This window comes from Gopherus evgoodei, chromosome 4 (genome assembly GCF_007399415.2).
Source record: "Gopherus evgoodei ecotype Sinaloan lineage chromosome 4, rGopEvg1_v1.p, whole genome shotgun sequence".
NCBI classification, from domain to species: Eukaryota; Metazoa; Chordata; order Testudines; family Testudinidae; genus Gopherus; species Gopherus evgoodei.
The window spans coordinates 52,357,103-52,382,513 of NC_044325.1; the positions used below are offsets into that span (position 1 = coordinate 52,357,103).

At 44.0% G+C, this 25,411-nt stretch overlaps 1 protein-coding gene across 1 annotated transcript in view; it reads left to right on the plus strand.

Annotated features, from left to right (window-relative positions):
• Window positions 1–434: 434 nt before the first annotated feature.
• Window positions 435–25,411, plus strand: part of HECTD1 (HECT domain E3 ubiquitin protein ligase 1) — a 98,055-nt gene continuing 73,078 nt past the window's right edge. Inside the window, 2 exon segments of the mRNA XM_030559995.1 lie at window positions 435–596; window positions 7,257–7,522. Of these exon segments, the coding sequence (XP_030415855.1) occupies window positions 7,383–7,522 (140 nt within the window). The 5' untranslated portion in view covers window positions 435–596; window positions 7,257–7,382.

Below are 25,411 nucleotides of genomic sequence, written 5' to 3' on the forward strand. Positions count from 1 at the left end.
CAGAAGTTCTGAATGGCCAATAGGGATGGCTCACTTGCTAATTGCCCTGTTTCGTTCATTCCCTCTGAAGCACCTGGCACCAGCCACTGTTGGCAGAGAGGATACTGGGCTAGAGGGCCCACTGGCTGTTCTTAGCAGGGCGATGGAGGGAGGGAAAGCAGTGTGAGAGGCAGCGATTAGGGGAAATGTGAAAGGGAAAAGAGCAATCTGGTAGCCAGCGGGAGCCCGCCCGCCCGCAGAGGAGGAGGAGGAGAGGGCTGTATTGCTGCGGTGCGGACCAAACGGGCCAACTCAGCTAGGGGTGGGCGGGACAGCCGCCCTCTCAGGGCTTTGCCGCCGCCGCAGCGCCCCCTGTGTGCGCGGCCTGCCCTGCTCTGGGGCTCAGCGTGACTCCGAGGCTGAGTGGCTCGGGCTCCTCCTCCTGTGCCTGTGGCGCGGGTGGTTTCCCCTCCCCCTTAGTCCCGTGCCGGGCGGATCACGATGGATGCCGCTCGCTGCCTCCCGCTCCCGGGCTCGGGTCGTCACCGCCTCGCTGCCTTCCCGCGGGACTAAGGAGGGAGGGGGCGGCTCCGGCGAGGAGCGTCCGGGGCGCTGGGGTAAGTGTCTGAGAGGGGGAGCGGCGCTTCCTCTGCCAACCGCGAGGAGACGGAGCTCCGAGGGGCCTTTCCTGAGCCGCCAGGCCGGGTCACCCTGCGAGGCCTCCGGCTTCCTGGGAACTCGAGTGCCGCTGTCTGGCCTGGCGGGGTCGGTGCCGCCAGGGCCAGGGCAACCTAGCGAGGAGCTTCGCCCGGCGTCGGGACCGCAAGGAGGCGATGCGCTGCGTCAGGGACCCCCGGAGAGTGCGGAGGCGGCACGTCCCAGACAGACCGTCTCCTAGCCGGGGAGGAGGGAGCGGCAGGCCCCAAAGAGCCCCTGGCCGCCGGGATCGTGGCGGTGGTGGGGGAACGCGAGGCCGGTTGTCTTCAGACTAGAGATTTCCCCCGAGAACGTGTGTGGGGCGCAGAGCCCCAGAGACCGCTTAGGCGGTTGGGGCATGAGTTTAGCTGTGGACTGGCCCTTTCCCTGTTCTGCGTCTGTGCTGGGGGAGCCTGTATGTGTCGCTCTGCTGAATGTTCGTCTGTTTATTTTGGGGTGTCTAAAGCTGACTGGGGCAGAGGAGCAGCAGGTGCCTCTGTAGGGCACGTCCCAATGATGCCAAATGTAACACTGGTTTTTACAGGGTCCTCAGGGTAGGGGTCAGCTCCCTTCTTGTCTGCTAATTCTGTTGCCTTTTTTTCCCTTTTCCTTTTCCAGTTGGGGTTAATTATTTTGGTGTCTTACACCAATAGTGTCCACAACATGACCCTACTTGTTCTGACTGGCATTACTTTATTTAGTCCTGGAAGAGAGGTTGCCAAATATATTATCCTTCCCGGGTTCATAAATATTGTTAATCTTTTTTTCTTTACTTTTAATAATGTTTTAATGACTTTCATTACAGAAGTATCCAGTCTAAAGAGACTGAGGTAATAAAAGTAAAACAAATTTCATGAACAATCATTTTGATTATTAAACATTTGTTCTTTCATCAGAATCCTAAATTACAAAAAGATTGTTTTTGTCTCAAGCCTTTGTTACATCTTTGGCTTTTAAGCCTGTAGGAAGTAGTATTGCTGATTCAGTGCACATCTGTCTCTGTGCTGGGAGACAGTATGTTCAGAGACAGCTTTCTGGACTCCTTTTGAGTTCCCTCTTCCATGCCCTCGATGAGGTTATCGTTTAACCACTAACTGATCATGATTAAACCAAGAAATCAGACCTTGTCCTATAGAAGTTTAAACCCTTATTTGTGACTCCCTTCCCCACCCCCCAGATCCTAGAGAATGTACAGGGGAATACTTTTTCAGCATTTCACCTTTGCCACCAAGTTTAATAATGTAATTTCATTTTTGCAAAATAGTGATATTAATAGCTATGTTTTAGGTTTTATGGCAAGTTTCATGTGGGTAGGTTGGTTCAAAGCCTTTGTTGCAGCTCGGGTATGCAAATTATATTTCTAGTTGTGTTGTTTTTCAAGGACAAAGTGTATAAAGTAGATGTGACTTCTTGTTGATCTAGTGCAAGGTGGTACATAAGCATATATTGTAGGTCAAAAACATCTCTTAAGATACTGATAAAGGGACCTTCTTGATCCTGAGCTTGCATGTGCTGTGTCTTACTAGACCAACAAATAATGCCATTTACCATATATGTACACCTGAAACTCTGAATTTTTTAATGTACATTTGTAAAGGTTGAATTATTTGCCTTAAAAAACCTCCAAAACATTTAAAATACAAATGTTTTAGAAATATTATGTTCTCTTTTCCCATTCTCTTCATTTACAATAGTATTCTACTTATCCATTATGTTAGAAATTTTATTTCTCTGTAATCAAATAGAGCTTAAGGCCAGAAGGGATCACTAGATCATCTAATCCAGTGATTTTCAAACAGGGGTTTGCGTACCCTGGGGGGGTATGCAGAGGTTTTCTAAGGGGTACATCAACTCATCTAGATATTTGCCTACTTTTACAACAGGCTACATAAAAAACACTAGCGAAGTCAATACAAACTAAAATTTCATGCAGACAACTTGTGTATTCTGCTGTAGATACTATACATTGAATGTAAGTACAATATATACAAATTGATTTATTTTATAATAATATGGTAAACATGAGAAAGGAAGCAATTTTTTAGTAGTAGTGTGCTGTAACATTTGTATTTTTATGTCTGATTTTGTAAGCAAGTAGTTTATCAGTGTGGTGAAAGTTGGGGGTATGCAGCACAGATCAGCCTCCTGAAAGGGATACAGTAGTTTGGAAAGGTTGAGAGTCACTGATGTAGACTGACCTCCAGTATATCAGAGGCCACCAACAACATCCAGCACTCGCACACTAAACCCAATAACCGAAATAAGACCAAAATATGACTATACCAGTGGTTCTCAAACTGTGGGTTGGGACCCCAGAGTGGGTCACAACCCCATTTTAATGGGGTCACCAGGGCTGGCTTTGCCTCCTCTGCCTGGGACAGTGGGGCTCAGGCTTCGGTCCCCCCTTCTGGGGTTGTGTAGTATTTTTTGTTGTTGGAAGGTGGTCACGATGCAATGACATTTGAGAACCCCTGGACTAGACTATTACATGCCACAGGCAGAGAGAATAGGAGGGACTGAGATACACCAGTGCCTGAGGTCCCTGTCATTAAATGAGAGATTTCTAGATGATCCCCAGCAAATTATGTAAATCCCACACTGCAAGGGAAGGCAAAACCTTCACAAGGTTGCTGCCAGTCAGACCTGGGGGAAAGTTCCTTTCTGACCCCCACATATGGCGATGAGTTAGACCCTGAGCATGTGAGCAATAACCAACCTGCTAAACACCTGAGAGATTGTTTGGTGCTACCTTATAGCACCAGCCCACTCTGTCCAGTGTCCCATCTCCAGTTGTGGCCATCTCTGATACTTCAGAGAGAGGAGACAACCAAATAATAATAATAAAAAAAAAAAGGCGCAGAATATGCTGTCGGGTGGGGAATCCCTTCTTGACCTTTGCAGCATGAGGTTACAGAAACATAAGGCATAAAATGAAGGGACCCCCAGGACTGCTGACCTGGGCCCCCACTCCATCACAAGTAATCCCGCTGCACAAATGTACTCATAAATTTGTCCGTCTCTCTCTTAAAACCAATTACGTTGTTTGCCCCCAGAAATCCTATTCGGGACGGGAACCTTCTAATCACCAGCCTGAATTTTTTCATAGCTAGTTTATACTCATTTGTTCTTGTGTCTTCATTGTCCTTTAGTATAAATCTCTCTCCACTCTATGTAGTGTTTATCCTCCTGAAGTATTTATAGAGAGCAATCATATTTCCTATCACCCTTCATTTTGCTAGGCCAAGCAAGCCACACTCTTCCAGCCTTCTCTTATAAAATAGGCCCTCCTTTGCCCTCATCTTCCTAATAGCTCTTCTTTGCACTTATTTAAGTTTAAATTACTCTTTCTTAAACAAGTTTGACCAAAATTGTACAAGGTATTTCAAATGTGTTTTTATCATTGTACAGTGGCAATTATACTTCTCTATCTGTACTGGAAATGCCTTGCCTGATGCATCCTGTGATCACATTTGCCTTTTTTGTAGTTGCATCACATTGATGGCTCACAGTTATCTTGTGATCAACCAGTAGCCCCGTCTCTCTCCTTTGTCACTTCCAACTGATGAGCCCCCCCACATCTTATAGCAGGAATTCTCATTAGATCCTAAGTGCATGATCTTGCACATTGTACTATTGAATTTCATCCCAATTCTGTTAGTCCAGTCTTCAAGGTCATCTAGAGCTTCATATAATGTTCCAGTCCTCCTGTGCATCACTCCCAACTTTGTATCATCAGCAATTTTTAGTAGCGCGCACACATTTTTTGTACCAAGATCATAAATAAAAATATTAAGTAACGGTCCAAAGACAAATCCTTGTGGAACTTCACTAGCAACCTCCCTCTGGTCTAGTAGTTCACCTTTTAGCACAGCCTTTTGCCACTTTACTATTCTTTTACTAATCCCCACCTTCCCTAATTTCAATAGTAATTTTCCATGCGGTACTGTGTTAAATGCTTTACTGAAGTCGAAGTTTATAAGATCTACTGCATTTTCCTTATCTAAAAAATAAGTTATTCCCTCAAAGAAGGAAATCAGGTCACATTGCATTACATCCCCCTTTCTGTTTACCTTCATGAATTTAATTATTCTTTTCTTCACAATATGTTCTAAAGCAGGGGTCTCAAACACGCGGCGGCCTGCGGGGCTCTTGCTTGTGGTCCGCCAAGCTCCCTATTCCCCCTCCCTCGCCCCTCTGCCTACCCATGGGATTGCCCCCTGTGGCGTTGTGAGCCCCGTGCCACTGTCTGAAGCAGCTGGCAGCATGCCCCTTCGGGCTGGGGGGGAGGGGGAGGGGGAAGGCAGAGGGCTCCTGCATTGCATCTGTCCTGTCAAGTAGCTCCCATTGGCTGGGAACAGGGAACCGCGGCCAATGGGAACTACATGGGAGGTACCTAGAGGAGCAGCAAGAGCAGAACCCTGAGCCTCTCCCCCTCTCCCAGGGGCTGCAGGGACATGGTTCCAGCTGCTTCTTGGAACGGAGCAGCGCGGGGCTGGGGGCTCTGCAGAGTAGGCAGGCAGGGAGCCTGCCCTGACCCCGGTGCGCGCTGCTGCCACCCCGGAGCTGCTCTAGGTAAGTGGCGCCGGGCTGGAGCCTGCACCCCAACCCCCTGCCCTGAGCCCCCTGCCACATCCCACACCCCAACCCCCTGCCTTGATCCTGCTGCCACACCCATCCTGCACCCCAACTCCCTGCTTGAGCCTCCTGCCACATTCCACACCTCAACTCCCTGCCGTGAGCCCCCTGCCACACCCCAACCTCCTGCCACATCCCACACTCCTCCTACACCCCAACTCTCTGCCCTGAGCCCCCTGCCGCATCCCGCACTGCTCCTGCACTCCCTGCCCTGAGCCACCTGCTGCACCCCTCACCCTCTTGCACCCCACCCACCAATGCCCTGCCCTGAGCCCCCTGCCACACCCTGCACACTCCCAGGGTGCAGCGTTGGGGTGGGGACTTCAGGGAAGGGGTTGGATTGGGGCAGGGAAGGGGTGGAAAGAGGTGAGACGGGGCCTAATGGAAGGGGTGGAGTGGGAGTGGGGCCAGAGGCAGTGATGGGGGGGGGTGTCAGTGATGTGACCCTTGGTTCAATGCACTAGTCCTCATGTGGCCCTCGTGGCCATTTGAGTTTGAGACCCTGTTCTAAAACCTTGCATACTACTAAGATCAGACTAATGGGTTTGTAGTTATCTTGATCGCTTTTTCCCCCTTTCTTAAATATAGGTCAGATATTAGCTATTCTCCAGTTGTATGGTACCACAAAGAATAGATAGATTTTATTAAAAATTGTTGATACTAGACTAGTAATCTCATGTGCTAGTTCTTTCCGTATTCTGGGATACATGTTATGTGGTCTCCCTGATTTGAGCATATTAAATTCTCCAAGTTTTTCTTCCACCACATTTGTAGTGATTTCCATTTTTAGTCTGCCATCCTGCCTTCATGCTCATGTTCCAAATTATCATCCTTATTGAAAACCAAGGTCAAGTATTCATTTAGTTTTTGGGCCATTTCTAGATTATCATTAATCGTTTTCTCATCCACACTGCATAGTAGCCCAACCTCATCCTTCCTTATTTTCTTTTTATATATATATAACTAAAAATACTTTTTAAATTTCCTTGACAAGAGTAAATGCAGCTTGACTTTTAGCAATTCTCATGTTATTCCTACATTTTCTAACTTCCAGGATGTAGCTTTCTTTGCTGATCAGTCATTTTTCCATTCCCTATATGCTTTCTGTTTACTCCTGTAAATCTTCTTGAGGTAATTATTCATTCATTTGGTTCTGAAGCCTTTCTGTACAAGTTTTTCCCCAGTACTTCTGATGCAAATGGCAGACAGTTTTTTATCAAGGCAGACAGCACACACTTTTGTTCTCTGGATCTGGCCTATCAGTTCTTCTTTGTATGGAGGCCTCAGTTACATAGACCTGTCTCTTCCTGATGTTCATCTCTCTGACGTTCTCTCCCTCAGCCTTTTGTACATTCTCCTCATATTTTCCATGTGCTCTGATCCCTGGCTGTCTCCAAATTCATAAAAACTCTATAAAGGTTTCCTTCTGAGTCTTAAGTTGCAGATCTGTCTCAGTAAATTTCATTTCATGCCTGTCTGAATGGGTACATACCTGTAAAATCTCTTGAAATTTGTAAAAAATATGTGAGCAAAGAGATGCTTTAGCATTGGGGAAGTTGTATCTGTGTTTTGAAAGGTGACGTCAGCTGAGTCAGTCTTCAGAAAACATGTATCTGAAAAATAAGCTTATAAGACAGTGTAAGTTAAAGTCTGAAAAATTGTTCCCCTCCAAGCTTTTAGCTCTGAGTTTTCACTAAAAATAGTAGTAGAATTTAGAGCTTGCTTGACTGTGCCTGGGAAAGAAGGCTCTTGTTTAAGTTAAGTAGAGCAACCTAATTAGGTTACACTCAGGTTTTGAAAAAAACACACCACCTTGTCATAATCTGTTGTGAGATCTTAAATGATAAAGAAGTTAAAGATCCAATAGATGGCTGAAAACGTGTTACAGGAGGAAAAATGGAAACGGTTAATATGACAGATCCTGATGAGTTGTTTCTTCTTTCCAGGTGAAGACTGCAAAAATCCGAGTCTGACTGGAGGGAAAGTTTCACTGTACTCAGGCTATCCTGGCCTGAACACTTTAAGAATTTTTTGGTACTTTTTAATTCGAGCCAAGGCGGCTTTTTAAAACCATGGCAGATGTGGACCCAGACACGTTGCTTGAATGGCTTCAGATGGGGCAGGGGGATGAAAGGGATATGCAACTAATAGCTTTGGAACAGTTATGTATGCTGCTTTTGATGTCAGACAATGTGGATCGTTGTTTTGAAACGTAAGTACATTTCTGTTCTTCATTTGCAGGGGCTTTCTGTCCTCCATTTTCAGGCTGTGGCAGTGTTATTTAACAACGTTTACTTACTAAGTAGGTATATGTAAAGTTTGACACGCAGAACTAGAAGCTTCCGCAGTCTTGAAAATGTCATTGCAGAAAAAAAATTATATTGCTTTGCTCATGCAATGCTCACTTCCAGAGTATTTTGAGTATCTACTCATTTTGCAATGAATGAAAAGTATGCGCAGTTGACAGGAAATACTAATTTGTGAACAGTTGAATTTTTTTTAAAGCTTGTTCGATGTTGAAAAACTAGATTCTTGTTTGCCCCTATTAGAGAGCATTACATTATCTGTATTTTTAAATAGAAAATAGCCTTTTTACACTGAAATTTGAATTATTCTGTTGTATATTGAAATGCCCACTCTGAGATTAAGTTTTCCTCGTGTGATATACAGTAGCTCTTATTTTGAACTCTGTAAACTAAAAAAAAAATCATTATCATAACTAATGCTGGCACTTAATATTTGAGCATTGATGATCCATAGTAATGTACATCAAATATATTAGTTTCTGTATTTGCTAAATAGTGGGTCTAGAAAGGGTGGATTTCGATACAAAGGCATGAATAAAATTTGATCCTTTAAAAGGTATTATTACCTAATGCAGTTCTTTCCATTCTCCTTTTTGTTGGAGACCTCTTTGCAGTGTTTTGGTGGACAGTCCATCCTCTTTTCTGTCATTGCTCCTCGGGTTTCCTTATCTCGCTGTCATGTATTAGTACAATTTCTGATTTTCTTTTCTACTTCTCCACTTCTGCTCCTCCCCTCCATTTTCTTCCTCCTCTTTTCCATCTAATCACTAGAAGACCACCTTGGGGTTGCTAGAGGGTTCCCTAGTGCAGTGGTTCTCAACCAGGAGTCCGGGGCCCACTGGGGGCCATGAGCAGGTTTCGGGGATCTTCCAAGCAGGGCCAGTGTTAGACTTCCTGAGGTTCAGAGCAGACAGCCAGAGCCCCACTGCATGGGGCTAACGCCTGGGGCCCTGAGCTCTACCATCCGGTGCTAAAGCCTAAGCCTGAGCAATTTAGTTTTGCGGGGGCCCCGGGCAAGTGCCCTGCTTGCTACCTCCTAATGCCAGTCCTGGCTTTTATAAGTAGAAAACCAGTTGTGGCACAGGTGGTCCATGGAGTTTTTATAGCATATTTGGAAGGGTATGTGTCTCAGAAAGAAAAGGGTTGAGAACCACTGCCCTAGTGGATCTCTTGGGTAGAAGTATATGCAGTTGTGTCTGAACTGAGTGCTGAGTGAACATTTTTGTATGCGTCGCAGGGACCTTCTGGATTTTGCAGCTGTATATGTGTGAGCAGCTCCTGTAGTAGGAGCAGTCATGGAGGGTTGTATGGCTTTTAAAGAACCTATATTCCATGGTGACTTGAAAATCAGTAATGGATATAAAAATGTATTCTTTACTGTGTTTTTACAGAATACTTTAGTGATTAAAAATGAGTCTGTGGTCTGAATAATTTACAATATATAGATATAATTAAGAATGGATATTTGTCACCGGGGCATGCATTTACTGCTCCTTTACTCTGACTGTCAGTCCCTACTTGGGCATGGGTCCTACCACCTCAGGCTGAGAAACACTAATTTACTGGCTTCTTAACTTGGCTTCATTGTCATAGCTTTGAGCACACAGTTGAAAAATAACTGTTCTAATGTTAATTTTAGGTGGGTTGTCCACATAAATTCATGCTGCATTGAACAGAAGTTGAAATGTAATCACAGGCTTTTATAGAAAGATCTTCATTTCTATGTTTATTCAAAAATAGGCCTGAAATATAAACTTGTGAAACGTAAAGCTTGTGAGGTGTTACTTATTTCATTTATAGCAGATTTTTGTCTTTAAATAATTCAATTTCTAATACAAAACTTTTGGTTCCTGTATATCTTGTGTTCCTCTTTGTAAAAACATATCTGATGAACACTGTGTTGTTTTTTATAATGTTGTGGTTTTTTTTTTTAAATCATTATGATTTATGGTTCCTAAAATGAAATACTTGAGTTTCAGGAGAGGGAATTAAACTACTTTAATTATTTTTTTAATAGGCTAGATTTCAAGTTGATTTTGTTGATTTGTGTTATCCTCTGTTTACAAAATGGATTGTGTCTTCAAATTGGTTGTAATTTATAGGTCAGTGCCGGCCAGCCTGTCTACATGTTGATAGCATAAGTAATAGTTCTTGAAAATATTCCTTGAGTTGCTTTTCAGTAATATTTTAAAAGAAATGATGCCTTGTCTAAATAGGGGATCATTGTGTGGCACGTGTGTTACAAAACATAACTTTCGGTAATTAATCTTGAAAATGGTTTCAGGGCATGGCCCAATTTGTAATGTAGACAGCTCTAGGACCTCAAGAAAAATGTTGCTGCAAACTTAAAAGCATGGTTGTTTGTGGTAAGGCAAATCTGTGAGATGCCAAAGCAGATGTTATGCTTTATGACCTTTGAACTGTGAAGAAATGTGATAGTTTATTTCAGGAACCAGTAAAGAGTGGCTTTTATTGGAAAGGATTGCTTTGAAAAATTCTTCTTTCACTAAACTGAGAGTTGAATGAGATCAAATCTTGTATATTTTTGGGATACAAAGTGTGTACTAGAATTAGTGGGAGATTAACAATGTGAATTGCTGATGCTAAGCATGTCTGTGAACACAATAGTGAAATCAGTCTCTGAAGTTAGAGAAATTTATGACCAAGTCAGAAAGATGGAAAACAGGCTTACAAAAATGCTCGCTCAATATCATGATATAGGTGGAATCTGAGCTTTATTGGAGCAGACTCCAGGGTGTAAGGCTAATGACAAATTGTGGTGCCAAGTAGTTAAAGTTTTAATGGCTGTGTAACCCAAGATATTGGCATTTTACAGATGATGAAATTTTCTTCAGTGGTTAATAACATTGTTAATGAGTCACTATTTTGTTCATCTTCTAGTGACAATGACTCAGAGAGAGAGAGACTGATTGTTAGTCACTCAGCAGCTAGAATGGTTAGAATTTCGACCAGGCACAAAAACACCTGTAGCTCAAGTTGCTGAAACTTGGTGTGATATGATTGAGTAGAAACATAGTGCAGTTTCAGACAGTTGAATTTGAGGAATATAATTGTTAAAGCTAGTCAAATACCTCTGTAGCCCAAGAGAACATTCCTTGAACTGGGAAAGAGAAGACCAAGAGTTGAAATTTAACCTCCTGTGATAGTGGTTTATATTCCCATGCATTGCACTGCCCTTATTATTGACAAAGGCTTCAAATCTCAGTCCTACAAGGTAGTTAGGTATAGGTTGCCACTCCATTTTACAAATCTGTTTTTTTTTTTTTTTTTTTTTTTTAGAATTTGCAGAAAGGCACTGCAGGAATAGAAGCTACATTTCTAACATGGCAGCTCCAGTCAGTTCTAGTCAACTACATTGTCTTTCAGATTTATTATGTTTAGACATGGGAAAATGTGATTTTTTTTTAATAATGTCAGCATATAATAGTGATATTTATAAATTTTTTGATGGTATTTTGTAAATACTCATTTGCTGGTAATCTCAGGTTACTGTTAAGTTTTATGCTAGCGTGCAAATTTGATTAAGTAGGGGTAGGTATAGGTATTGCCTTTTGATACATGTTGCAAGTGAAATCCTTATAGATTGTTGGATTGGGTTATCAGCAGTGTTGCAGGAAATGAGAGAATGGCAACTAATGCAGGACTTATATTTCCCTGCTTTTAAGGTTTTGAGTTGGATGTGTATTGTGACCTTAACTGTCACTAAGCAAACCTTTTCTTTGCTTTAACTACTAAGGGCGTGTCTAGACTTACAGTGCCACTGTAGTTGCATAGTGAAGATGCTACCTACACTGACAGGAGAGCTTCTGCTGTTGGTGTAAGTACTCCACCTCTCAGAGAACTGGTAAATATGTCAGTTGGAGAACCCCTCAAACTTCACTATAAAAAACACTTAGAAAACACTGCTAATTAAATTGTGGATAACATAAAGATTGGTATAGTGATAAATACTGATGAGGACAGAGCAGTCAAACAAAATACCTTTTGCTACAGCCAAATGTAAAGTTATATACTTAGGAGCAAGAAATGCAGGTCATACCCAAAGGATGGAAAGACTGTACTTTGCAAAACAGTGATTTTTGAAAAGCATTTAGGGCAGCGGTGGGTTTGGTCAACATCAATAAAATGTCTCGCAGCCCACAATCAGATTACCCTGATGGGCCACATGCGGCCCGCAGATTGATGTATGAACAGGAGAGTAGGAGTAAGGGGGTGTTTTTAGCCTCTGTGTATGGCATTGGTAAGATAGATACTAGAATTCTGCATCCAGATATGGTGTCCAAATTTAAAAAAAAAGGGTTTGAAAAAATGGAGAATGTGCAGAAAAGAGAGACAGAATGATGTGATGGTTGGAGAGAATGCCTTACCATGAGAGGCTTAGAGAGTCCATTTAGTATCAAAAACAAGATTTGAGAGGCTACTGGGTTACAGTGCATATGTACCTTTGTGGGGAGAAAATGAGGATGATTAATCACTGGAATAAATTATTGAGGGAAATGGTGGCATCTCCATCTCCTGATGTCTTCAGATCAATAACAGGATGTCTTTATGGAAGACATGCTTGGTTAAACAAAACTTATCAGACTCAGTACAGGAATAACAGTGCAATGTGATGGTCTGGGATGTACAGGAGGTCAGATCTGATGATTAAGTGGTGTCTTCTGGCTTTAAACTCTGCTAATCTATGAATATTAGTTTCCAGAGCACTGTGCAAAGCTAAGTAATGTGCATAACACTAAAGAAGATGAGAAATAATATCCCCATTTTATAGATTGGGAATTGGACGGAGAAGTTAAGTGACTTGTTTAGGCTGTTATGGTTGTGAAAATAACATTGCAAACATGAATTTAGACTGTTTGTTTGTTTCTATGCTAATGAGTGATTGTGTTAGCCGCTGATGCATTGTGTTCACTTTAGTTTTAGCCTTAGAGCTTGTCATAACTGGCAATTTACTGCTCTGTAACTTTCTCACTTAGGGATGTGAAAAAACACACCCCTGAGCGCAGCAAGTTTCAGCACTGTAAAGCGCCAGTGTAGACAGTGCACCAGCGCTTGGAGCCATGCCCTTTGTGGAGGTGGGTTTTTTAGAGTGCTGGGAGAGCACCTGCTGGAATAGCTACAGGATGTGTTGTTTCCTATATGCTGAGAACAGGTGTTATTTGAGACTCTTATTCAGTTATGATTCCAGCTGGTAGCTACAGGGTAGCATCTTCCTACCTGGAGTCAGAAGTGGCACCAGGGTTTTTGGCACCCTAGGCGGGGGTCCTTCCGCGCTCCCGGTCGTTGGCGGCAATTCTGCGGTGGGGGGGGTCCTTCCCCGCTCCCAGTCTTCGGGGCACTTCGGCAGCGGGTCCTGGAGTGAGTGAAGGGCCCACCGCAAAATTGCCGCTGACGACCCAGAGCGCAGAAGGACCTCCCGCTGCCGAATTGCAGCCGAGGGTGGGAAAATGCTGCCCTCCCAAATCCTGGTGCCCTAGGCGACCACCTAGGTCACCTAAATGGAAGCGCCGCCCTGCCTGGGGTGGAACAGGATTTGTGAGGGCAAGTTTAAAATTTCTGCTCCATGACAATGCAATGAATTTAAAACCCTGAAATAGAGTAATCTGTTACAGATTAATCATTTAATCTCAGAATTTGAAGATGTTGATTGATTGACTTTTCAGTTTGTTCATTGTCCAGAATATCCTAAAAGACTGAATTTTGTTGATTTATGTTGAGATACAAGCTGGTACACCCACAATTAGCCTGATGCTGTTCCTTTGTTGTTTTGTTAGGTATTGTAACTCTTACCCCTTCTTTGGACTATCACAAATGTATAATAATGTTTTCTTTGCAATGTTGTTTGATTGTTAAACAAATCATGTGGTTGGTGTTAGGTATCTGAAATGTTTTGAAACTGTCGAGATACTTTAAACTTTATTTGATAACCTGTTTTAAAGTGGAACAGAAATACCATAGAACTTTTCTTACAAAAGAGGCTGAATGTATATATCAAACTTGCAGTTGTCCTTTGCAGTTGAGTGTTTTAAGTATGTAACATGATTACTGTCAAGAAACTGAACTTTATTTCCACTTGTCATATGCCCTGGGCCGAGGCTCTGAAGCCAGATATTCCTGTTACATGACAAGTGTCTATATGTACTGAATCCAGTGGTTACTTTTACTTTGAGTAATATGGCTTCTTCATAGAAGTGATTGCTGTAAACTATTTTAGGAACACATTTTTTTTTACATCATTTAGCACATTGGGGTCCCAGAGGATGCTACCAGATTGTAAATAATGACGAAAATAATTACCAGTGAATATTTTTACTACTTTAGTATCTTTTTACACTTGCATTACTCAGAAGTTATTGAGCTGATTTCATTTAGGACTAAGGGCTTGTCTACGTGGGAAAAATACCAATTTGATTACACTGCTATAGTTGCATTGGTGTAACTTACTGTCAGTACTCTCAGATATTCCAGGAAAAAGCACTCTTATTCCAGAATAAGTATTCAGATATGGAATTATACTGGGATAAATATAGTAGTATAGTTATAATGGCAAATTTCCCTGTTTAGATAAGCCGTTAGAAGAAGTTCTCCGTGATGTAACACAATGTATACTGACACATACATCAGGATGTTGGCAACTCAAGTCCCTCAAAGGACTAATTTTGTCTCAGATGTTCAAATTGCTAATTCAGGTTGCTAATTATACTTTTTATGGTGTTGCAGTTGTTTCTTTTTTTGGCATTTTACCAACATATTTTTAATTTTCAGAAAATGATTTTCAGGTTGCTTTAATTTCCCACAGAGAGAACTGATGTTGGAGTGTGTGGGCAGTGATCTTTATTTTCTAATAAATCCATATTATTAATGAGGGCATCTGAGGTAGTCTCAGACATGAATAATAGCAATATTAGCATACATTATAGATATTGTAATTATAGACAGGTTTTAAATCAATTTATCTAATATAGGGGACAGAGACTGCCCTACTAAATAGGGAGACAAGATTTCCCTATTAATACCAATTACAGATTAGAGTAGACGTTAAGGACAAATGTTGATTTAGAATAAATTTGATCTCAGACTCTTATAATGTATTAATCATAAACCAGTGCTCCAATAAGGTCTTTGGAATGTGATAACAGAAGACAGTTTTCAGCAAAAGTGCTGATCCCACTAGAGAAACAGTGAGTCGTGTGGACACTCACAATGAAAGATGTGCAGTAAATAGTAATAACTGCAGCGCCAGCCTGTTTCTACTCAACACCCTAAAGCTGGCTCCTTGGGGTGTTTTTATTTTTATTTTTTTTTAAGGACTCTCTCAAGACACTTTTAAGAATTGCCTGACCTGTGTACTTAAATTATTAAGTTATTCTAATAAATATTTTCAGGTATTAACTAAAATCCAGAAAGAAATATTTTGATTACATTTTTAAAAAAACATTTTCTTGATGGTTTAAAAAAAATCATTTTGAAGTGTAAATCATTTTGACCTGTGTTTACCTGAACTTTAAGGACAAAATTAAAATAGCAAAGCTACTACAGTATACTGAAACAGAAACTTATTGTGCTATTTTAATTTCATTGTTCCTTTCATCTGAAATTCTGCAGTCTCTCTGGTTCCAGCTTTAGTCCTCCCTCAACTCGAAGCATAGTATATTGTAACAAAACATGTACTTGTTCTGCAATCATATGTTCTTCTCTCTGAAATTCCTGATTCCTTTCAGTAAACATTTGTCACAAACGAAAATATCGAGGTAAAACCAGTTCTGATGTTGGAATGATTGTTGTTTGTCAGAAACTATAAAGAATGTAGTTTGCTTTTTCTTGACATTGGCTAGGCCTGTGGTGATGCAGGGTTTTTGTCTTTCAAATGAAGTACACCATTGTAGTAGTAGTAGAGGGAAGTACCATATATACTCGATCATAAGCTGGTTCATTTATAAGCTGACAGCCCCCGCCCTCCCGAGATGCATAGGTAAAAACGGAAAATTTTTATAACCTGTTCATAAGCCGACCTTGTAATTCAAGGGTCAGCAAACTTTTTGGCTCTTGGGCCATCAGGATGCGCCGTTGGCGGGCCGAGATGGTTTGTTTTACCTCGAGTGTCCGCAGGCACAGAGGTAAACCTAAGTAAACAAAGTGTCCCGGCATGCCAGCTGCTTACCCTGATGGGCCAGGACAGCAACTGATGGGGAAGTATTTTGGCGGGGAGAAGCTGGGAGTCAGGGGAGTAACCCCGGTGACCCCACCCCTAGCCTGGGACCCCCCCACTCTCCCCATCCCATCCCTTCCAACCTTATCTGAGGAGGGCCAGGAGAGGATATCTCTGACCTGGCTGGAGCTGCACCAGCAGTCTGGGCAGCATAGCCACAGCCTGCTCCAGTGGGCCAGAGCAGGTGGCACGGCCGCAGCATGTTCCAGCAGGACTGGAGAGAGCTTGAAGGCAGGAGGAGCAGCAGAGGGAATTGCCTGCTATCGCTAAGCTGAAGCCAAGGGCCAGAATGGGCTGAGGGCAAGGGTACAATGGAGGAGCTTTACCCACTGGTGTCTCCAGGGCCAGAAAGCAGGACCCAGAAGAACTGTGAGGGGTCCAAGGGGAGTGAGGGATGCTCCCTTGGCAAAGAGGCTATGGGGTTCCCACTGGTCGGAGTTGGGTTGCATTCTATTTGGAAGAGCTGGGGTGGCTGTCCTGGTACAACGACAGGAGAGGATTGATCGAGTCTGGTTGTGGTTAGAGGTGCTATGTGTGGTATGTGGGGCAACAACCGATGAGATGTCTTGAGTTTTAATGACTGCACTGAACTGGGGTGAGAAATGGACTGTTTGGAACCTCAGTCCAAATAATCTATAACAATGTTGTGGTAATAAAACAGCCGGAAGGATGGGTAGTACTGAGACCAGAAAGCCTGAAGTAAAGTTATTGGATCACTTTAAAGGACAAACTCCTCTGGCCTGTAAAAGCTTCATCTTCACGAGGGGGCTTTGCATTGTTACAATTCAGGGCAACTGCATCTGTATTTCCCCTTGTTGTTCAGCAAGGACACCCTCTCTAGACTCCCGGCTTCTCAGCCATTCATCTTTCTTGTATGGAGATTTGTGTCTCTATCCGTCTTGACCAGGGTATTTTCAGACTGCACAGCACCCTGTTTACCCGGTGAATTCCCCCGGATAGTCAGACTGCCTAAGCAGGCCTGCTTTACTTGTCTCCTCTAAGATGGTAAACAATGTAATTGCCAAAGTTAAGTCACCACATGGTTCTTTAAAAGCAAGCACATTTATTCTTAAGGTAAAAGCATTAAGATAAAACCTATTAAAACAATAAAAGAACCTACCAGTATGCTAAGAAGCTTACCAGAGATTTCCTCAACTCCAGCAAGGACTCTGGTTGGTGAACAGTCCTCCAAACCCCACCCAGGAGTTTTTCTTTAGTCACATACATACTCATAAAAGATGTTAGGTCAGTACAAGTGCACTCATGAATGAGTCTCTCCTTTATCCAATTTAGGATTTGACGAGATTGAATAGGTAATAAGCCAGGCAATAGGTTTCTCATCAAGGCGCAGCTTTGCAAGGATGGATCTAAAGGAGGGGAATTTGTATTTCCCTCCTTCCAAGTGTATCCTAGGAATCGCACTTAATGTTGTTTGTCTAGCATGCTGTTTCAAAGAGTCCTTTGATGCTCATAAAACATCTCAGGGTTTATATTATCCACGTCTCCTCCTTCAAATTACACACTATTCCACGATAATACGTAAACATTTGCAGTCTTAATACAAAGGAATCCTAAAGTACGTACACTTAATTCAATAAGATTTAATTTAATTCAGTAAGGTTTGTCCAGGATATTGCAGAACCTTGTCATATCTGTCACAAACTCTGCTGGCAAAGCTTTTGTTTAAACTAGTCTTGAGCTGCTAGTCATAGGGAAAGGGTCAGAAGAAGGAGGGGCCAACCCTGGGATAGTGTTCCTCTCCAGTATTCAGCCCCTGTCACTGGACACTCACAGAAATTACCAAATCCGTTGTCTCCAGAGAGACAGTGTATACAACAACGTGTTGGCTCAGCTGAGGATTTACGCTCTAAAATATTGCACTGGAAGAACTTATAGTGAAACCAAGAATAAGTTTATTATGATCAGAGATTTAAGTGATAAGCAAATGTAATAGAAACAGAAAATAGTTAAAATAAAACAAAAAATAGCATGCTTTTAAGAGAGTTAATGGAAGCTTAGCAGTCTGTGTCTTATCTACAAAATATGCTAAGTTTGAAGAAAACGTGTTTGTTAGCTTTAAAAGTTCACAGTTAATTGAAAACGTTTTAATGTACTTATATCAACTCAGACTTAGTGATTTAGAACTTTAGGGGGATACTTGAACCACTTTAACTATGAATTGGTCTTGTACTACCTTTTGTCCAGAGGTGCATCACGCTGAACAGGAATTTAGTGAGTGTGTGTTCTCTCTTTATATATTCTGTATATGTTTATATAAAAATTGTAGACTAAACTTTGATAATCTCTCTTTTTAAAAGATAATGGAAAAAAATAACTTCTAAAGTTACTTATGGGTACTGCATTAAAATATATAATGAATGCTGATGCTCAAAAATGAGTGGACTGGATATTTGTAGAATAGAGCAAATATGTACAATGAGTGGATAATCAATTTACAAATTGAAATGTACTAGAACAGGGAATGCATAGATTGTTCAGTACATTTCGTGTTACAAGAATAAACATTTTGTGCAGATATGCAATCTAGGCTATACATTTCATTTACAGTAGGTACTTTATGCTGCATGGGTGGGGTGGGGAGAGGAGTGATTCCTGAAGCTCTTTGAGTTTTACTAAATGCATTATGTTCCCTCTTCCTTAGTTTTTCTCTTCAGTTTGTACTGCTCTCTTTTTAATAGTTTGGAGTGTTTCAGCTGTTCAGTTGTTTGTTTAGCTTAGTGCTCTCCCCAACTGTCTGATTCAGTTTGGTGAAACAATACTGGCAAAGACACAACTAACGAGTGTTAAACACAGGCAAGGAAGAGAAAGCAGAGAGAACTAAAAAATTGAGGCAGGTGGAGGAAATTGTGAAAAGGGCATTAGAGGACTTTCAAACAGGGCAGATTGATTTAAATCAAAGTGATTTAAAAATTGTTTGTAATCATGTTTTGCATTTGTACTTTTTATTTATTTTCTAAACGAGGTTTATTTTCTTCAGTTGGTAACCATTACACTAACTTTAGTGTAGTGGTTATTGGTATCTTTTTGCTAACCTGGACAATACTCTATATCTATCCATATTTATTAAAGCAGTTCTAAAGCTTAACTAACTTTTTTTTCCCCCTAGTTTTTAATTTTTCCTTTTTTTTATTGTTAGAATATGGTGAATGTGATGCATTTCTTATTTATGAGATTATTTTTTACTTGCGATTTGTGTCAAGCTCTGTTTGGATTGAAATTCAAGTTGAATTAAAATCACAAAAATAGGATTCTAATATTTTTATGAAATTGCCTACCCAACTGCTTCATGGGTATTGGCATTGTCTTTCCTTTTGATGTTCATTCTTTTAGCCTCTGTTGTGCCTTTCTCCATTGCTGTATTCTCTCTTACATGATTTTCCTCCCATTCAGTGTTAGAATCAAGCACGGAGATTACATGCGTCTCCCAACCATCTTCTCTGAATTTCTAGTTTAAAGCTCTTTTAATCGGTTATGCTAACCTCCATCCCAGGTGTCTGTTTTCCTCCCTACTCAGGTGGAGTCCATCCCATGAGCACAGTCCTCTCTCTGGTCCAACATTCCAAAGCCCTCTTTATGGCACCACTGCTTGAGTCATCTGTTGATCATCGTAATCTTATCTCGCCTTCTCTTCCCCTTCTCTAGGGACAAGTAGAATCCCAGTGAATATCACTTTAGTTTCCATTTCTTTAAGCATCTTTCCAAGCCTGGCTTAGTCTCCCTTGATGCAATCCAGTAAGAATCTAGCTGTATCATTTGTTCCCATGTGAAGGACAATCAGTGGATTCTTTCCAGCTCCCATTAGGATCCTCTTCAGCCTCAGGTCCACATCCCATATCTTAGCTGCCAGCAGACAGAACACCTTTCTATTCTCTGGATCAGCTCTGGTGACAGGCCTGTCTGTTCATCTTAGTAAGGAATTCCCAGTCATGTAGACCTGCATCTTTGTGGTGTTGGTGCCATTCTCCAGGCCTTGTCCTTCTGTTCTTTCTAGCTGCATATCCTTTTGTCTTTCTCTCAATGGCAATCTTCTGAGCTCATCCTGTATACTTGTAGAGCTCCAGACTCTGGCTGTCTCCATTAACTTGTCTCTTCTTATAGGTCTAGCAGCTCTTCTCCCTGGCCCTCACTAACTTGTCTCTTCTTATAGGTCTAGCAGCTCTTCTCCCTGGCCCTCACATCTTCTTTTACTGCCTGCTACTCCACTAGTTTCTGATATCAAAATGGATGAGAGTCCACTGCAGAATTTTGGCATGTAATATTTAGAGTGGCAGGGGGGAAAGAGCACCAAAAACATAACACTTTGACTATTTTCATTCTGCTTTAAAAAGGGAATGATAAAACATTAAAATAAATAAAAAGCGGTAATTGTGGCTACTTTTGTAAACTAAAAACTATGTCTGTAGTTATAGAATCATAGAAATGTAGGGCTGAAAGGGACCTCCAGGCAGACATCTAGCTCAGCCCACTGTTCTCAGTCAGTGCCAGCTGTATATCTAGATCATCCTTGACAGGTGCTTGTCCAGTCTCTTCTTACAAAACGCGGATGATGATGATTCCATAACCTCCCTTGGAATCCTGTTCCAGTACTTAACTACCGTTATAGTTAGAAAGTTTTTCCTAATATCTAACCTAAATATCCTTTGTTGCAGATTAAGAGCATTACTTCTGGTCCTACTTTCAGTGGCTATGGAGAACAATTGATCACAATCCTCTTTATGACAGCCATTAATATATTTGAAGACTGTTATCAGATCCCCCCCCATAGTCGTCTTTTCTCAAGACTAAAAACATGCCCAGTTTTTTAAATATTTCATATAGATCAGGTTTTCTAAATGCTTTGTCATTTTTATTGCTCTCCTCTGAACTCTCTTCAGTTTATCCACATCATTCCTAAAGTGTGGCGCCTAGAACTGGGCACAGTACTTCTTCGAATGCTTGCTCATATCCATTCCAATTAGGTGTGCGTGCGCTGCGTGCAGGTTCATCGGAAGATTTTTACCCTAGCAACGCCACCATGGTGCCGGATATATACCCTTGCCGACCCAACGGCCCTTCAGTTCCTTCTTACCACCTATGTCGGTCGTTGGAACAGTGGAGTGCGGCTTAGCTTTTCTCCACTTCCTTAGCTACTTGTAGTTCTCTTACTAATTCTTGTGTGTGTATAGTTAAAATTTCTATAGTTATAGTTAGTTTTTATTTGTTCTATAATATCGTAGTGTTTATAGTTGAGAGGAGTTCGGAGATTAGCCCCTTCCCCGCGCCCGGTACCAAGGCCCATGCCTGATTCACCGGGCTTCAAACTGTGCTCGTTCTGCCACAAGCCGATGCCAATGGGAGATCCCCACAACTCCTGTCTTAAGTGCCTTGGGGAATCCCATCTCTTGGATAAGTGCCGGATCTGTAAGGCCTTTGAGCCGAGGACGAAGCAAGAGCGGGACTTCCGAATCAAACAGCTCCTGATGGAGGCAGCTCTTACTCCTCTGCCCTCGGCACCGAGCGCTGGACAGTCCGCACCAGGGAGAAGCACTTCTTCGGCACCAGATCGCACCGGTACCACTAAGGCCCCTCGGCACCGACCGTCGCTGGCACAGATGTCTGCTCGGCACCATTCCATCTCCCTGCGGGTTAAAAAACATAAGACTCCTGCTGCTTCTGTGACACCTGCACCGCAGTTGGAGCACCTGCCTAAGTCGGATCGCCCGGCACCGATACCTGCCGTGGCACCGCCAGCTTCGGCACCATCGATTCCGGTCCCTCAAGGGCCGTCGAGTCCGGTGCCAGAAAGCTCCCTGGCGCATGCCGTGGTTGAACTCACTATTCCCTCTGCACCGGAGACCTTTTCCACGGCGAGGGAGCTGATCACACTGACGGAGTCTGCGCTGCCTCAACCTCCGGCACCGCCGGTGTGGGTTATACAATCGATTGGCAAACCTGCCTTGCTGAGACCATCCTTTGTTGGCACCGCAGAGAGGCAGCAATCACAGTCCCACCGGCGCTCTCGTTCCCGTCGCTGATCACAGTCCCTGCACCACTCTCCATCTCCATACCGATCGCACTCGTGGCACCGTTCAGTGTCCCATTTGCCAGCCTGGTACTCTCGCCATCAATCCAGCTCCTAGCACCAGTCCCGGCGCCGCACCTCTCGCAGCTGTTCCAGACGTCTACTTCGAGATCCTGGTCAACCTCCTGGCACCGCTCCGGTCACAGGTCCTGATCTTGCTCCTGGTACCAATATGGTGCCCGGTACCGCTCTCCGGTACCACACAGAGAGAGATTGTTCCGAGATGGAGACACTTCCCAGGGCTTTTCAGCTCCTCCGTGGCCGTCTTGGAACACATCTGTGTCATATCACGCGGACAGTGCTTCCTATGCACAGAACCGTGACTCAGATGTCCCCAGCGAGTCTTCCAGGTGCTTCCTGTGCACAGAACCGTGACTCAGATGTCCCCAGCGAGTCTTCCGGGAGACCCAGGCCCAGGAACAAGGACCTCATCAGTGATAATTCTGGACACCTTGGGCATATCACCAAGCCCAAGGTGCGCTTCCAGTGCCATCACGCTCCATATCATCGGAACACTGGGTGCTGGAGGCGACTGTCAGCCGCCCTCCTCCTGCAGGTACAGAGGAACCTCTTGTTCAGCCAACAGACTCTCAGGTCCCACCTGAGCCTGAAGTCGCCCAAGAACAGGAGCCGACACAGGATCCTCTTGTCCCTGGCCTTTCCTCTTTCTCCACTCCAGATGAAGCGATGGTGGGGACATCCTCCTCGGACCCTCCTCCAATTGACCTGAGGGCACATCAGGACCTCCTGAGATGTGTGGCCCTGAACATTAATCTTCAGGTGGAGGAGGTCCCAGAGGTAGAGGACCCTGTGGTGAATATTTTGTCAGCTGACACCCCCACAAGAGTGTCCTTGCCATTCATTCGTACGATCCAGGCAAATGCCGATACCATCTGGCAGTCTCCAGCCTCTATTCCGCCCACGGTCAGGGGTGTTAAGCGGAAGTACATGGTGCCCTCGAAGGGGTATGAGTACCTATACGTGCACCCTCCTCCCTGCTCACTTGTCATGCAATCAGTCAACGAAAAGGAACGCCATGGCCAACATTCCCTGCTCCAAAATCAAAGGAGGCTAGGTGCATGGACTTATTGGGCTGCAAGGTATACTGTGCTGGGGGCCTCCAACTCAAGGTGGCAAACCAGCAAGCCCTGCTTAGCTGGTATAACTATAACACCTGGGTGGCTGTTGGGAAATTCACGGAGTTAGTTCCCCAAGACTCCCGCCAAGAGTTTTGTGCCTTTTTGGAGGAAAGGAAGAAGGTGGCGAGAACTTCTCTCCAGGTCTCGCTGGATGCAGCTGACTCTGCAGCCAGAACTCTGGCTTCAGGAATCGCCATGAGGTGAATATCATGGCTTCAGGTGTCAGGCCTTCCGCCTGAGTTACAAGACACCATACGGGACTTGCCCTTCAATGACCAAGGCCTATTTTCTGAAAAGACTGACCCTAGGTTGCAAAGCCTAAAGGACAGTAGGGAGATCATGCGCTCACTCGGGATACACACACTGTGATTCAGCGGAGATTCTTCCAACCCTAGTCTCATCGCCCAGGCCACGACAAGACTTCGGCAGAAGGCGCGGCCAAGGCAATCGCAGACGGCATTCTCGACCCCAAGGAGGTCAGAATCAGGGTCCCTCCACACCACCCGCAGGATCCAAACCAAACTTTTGAAGGCGCGCCCGAGCACGGCGTACCAGTTGTTTCCCAGGATCCTTTCCCTCCTTTTTACAACCGCCTCTCCTTTTCCTCCCTGCGTGGACACAACTAACTTCCCATTGTTGGGTCCTACGCACGGTAGAATTTGGATACCACCTCCAGTTTATTTCGCGCCCCCCCCATTCCCTGTCCTCGTCCCTCTTCAGGGACCCCTCTCACGAGCAGTTCCTCTTGCGGGAAGTACAAATGCTCCTTGCCATCAGAGCTATGGAGGAGGTACTGAAGGACTTGAGGGGCAAAGGGTTCTATTCCCGATATTTCCTAATCCCCAAGGGCGAAGGGGAGTCTCAGACCTATCCTAGACCTACGAGGACTCAACAAGTTCATGATGAAGTTGAAGTTCCGCATGGTATCCCTGGGGACCATCATTCCATCCCTGGATCCGGGAGACTGGTATGTCGCCCTCAATATGAAGGACGCGTACTTTTACATTGCCATTTATCCTCCGCACAGACGGTACTTCCGATTTGTAGTCAACTGTCAACATTTCCAATTTACAGTCCTTCCGTTTGGCCTCTCCACAGCCCCACGAGTATTCACAAAGTGCATGGCTGCAGTCGCCGCCTCCCTCCGTCGTCGTTGGATACATGTCTTCCCGTATCTCGACGATTGGCTGATTCGAGACGCCTCCGAGACCCAAGTCACCTGTCATGTGGGCATCGTCAAGGACGTATTCAAACGACGAGGGCTGATGATCAGCGTAGAGAAATCCACTCTCGTCCCCACATAAAGAATAGAATTCATTGGGGCCCTTCTGGACTCCAATCTCACCAGGGCCTACTTATCTCAACCTCATTTTCAGGCAATGGCATCAATTATACGAGGCCTACAAAGATTCCCGACAACTTCGGCTCGCACTTGTCTCAGCCTCCTGGGTCACATGGCTGCCTGCAGGTTCGTGACCAAACAATCCAGATTGTGTCTCCATCCCCTTCAAACTTGGCTCTCCTTGGTATATCACCCCGGGCAGAGACAGTATAAACACGATCCTTACCATCTCCCCAAGCATCCTAGGCTCCCTGGACTGGTGGTTGACGCCCTTCCTGGTCTGTGCAGGCATGCTGTTCCATCTGCCTCAACCCTCAATGACCCTGACAATGGACACATCATCTCTCGGCTGGGGTGCCCACCTCGAACATCTCCACACTCAAGGCCTTTGGTCAGCTCAGGAACTGGCATTGTGAGAGCAGTCCACCTTGCGTGCCAGACGTTTCAAGGGCATCTACAAGGCCGTTGTGTCTCAGTGTTCACAGACAACACAACGGCCATGTTTTACATAAACAAGCAGGGAGGAACATTCCTCCCCCGGTTGTCAGGAAGCTATTCAGCTCTGGGACTTCTGCATAGCCGAATCGATAGACCTGGTAGCGTCTTTTCTCCCTGGGGTTCGGAACACTCTAGCGGATCATCTCAGCAGATCCTTCCTGTCTCACAAGTGGTCGATTTGTCCAGATGTTATCCATTCTGTTTTCCGGAAGTGGGGCTTTCCCCGCATAGACCTCTTCGCATCCCGCGAGAACAGGAAATGCCAGATGTTCTGCTCATTCCAAGGTCTCTCCCAGGGCTCGATCTCAGACACATTTCTGATACCGTGGACGAGCCATCTGCTTTGTCTACCCACCATTCCCGCTGGTTCACAACGTCCTGCTCAAACTTCGCAGAGACAGAGCCCTCCTGATCATGATTGCTCCACCCTGGCCGAGGCAACACTGGTACACCATGTTGCTCGACCTGTCGATAGCCAACTCAATCCTCTACCTCTTTGCCTGG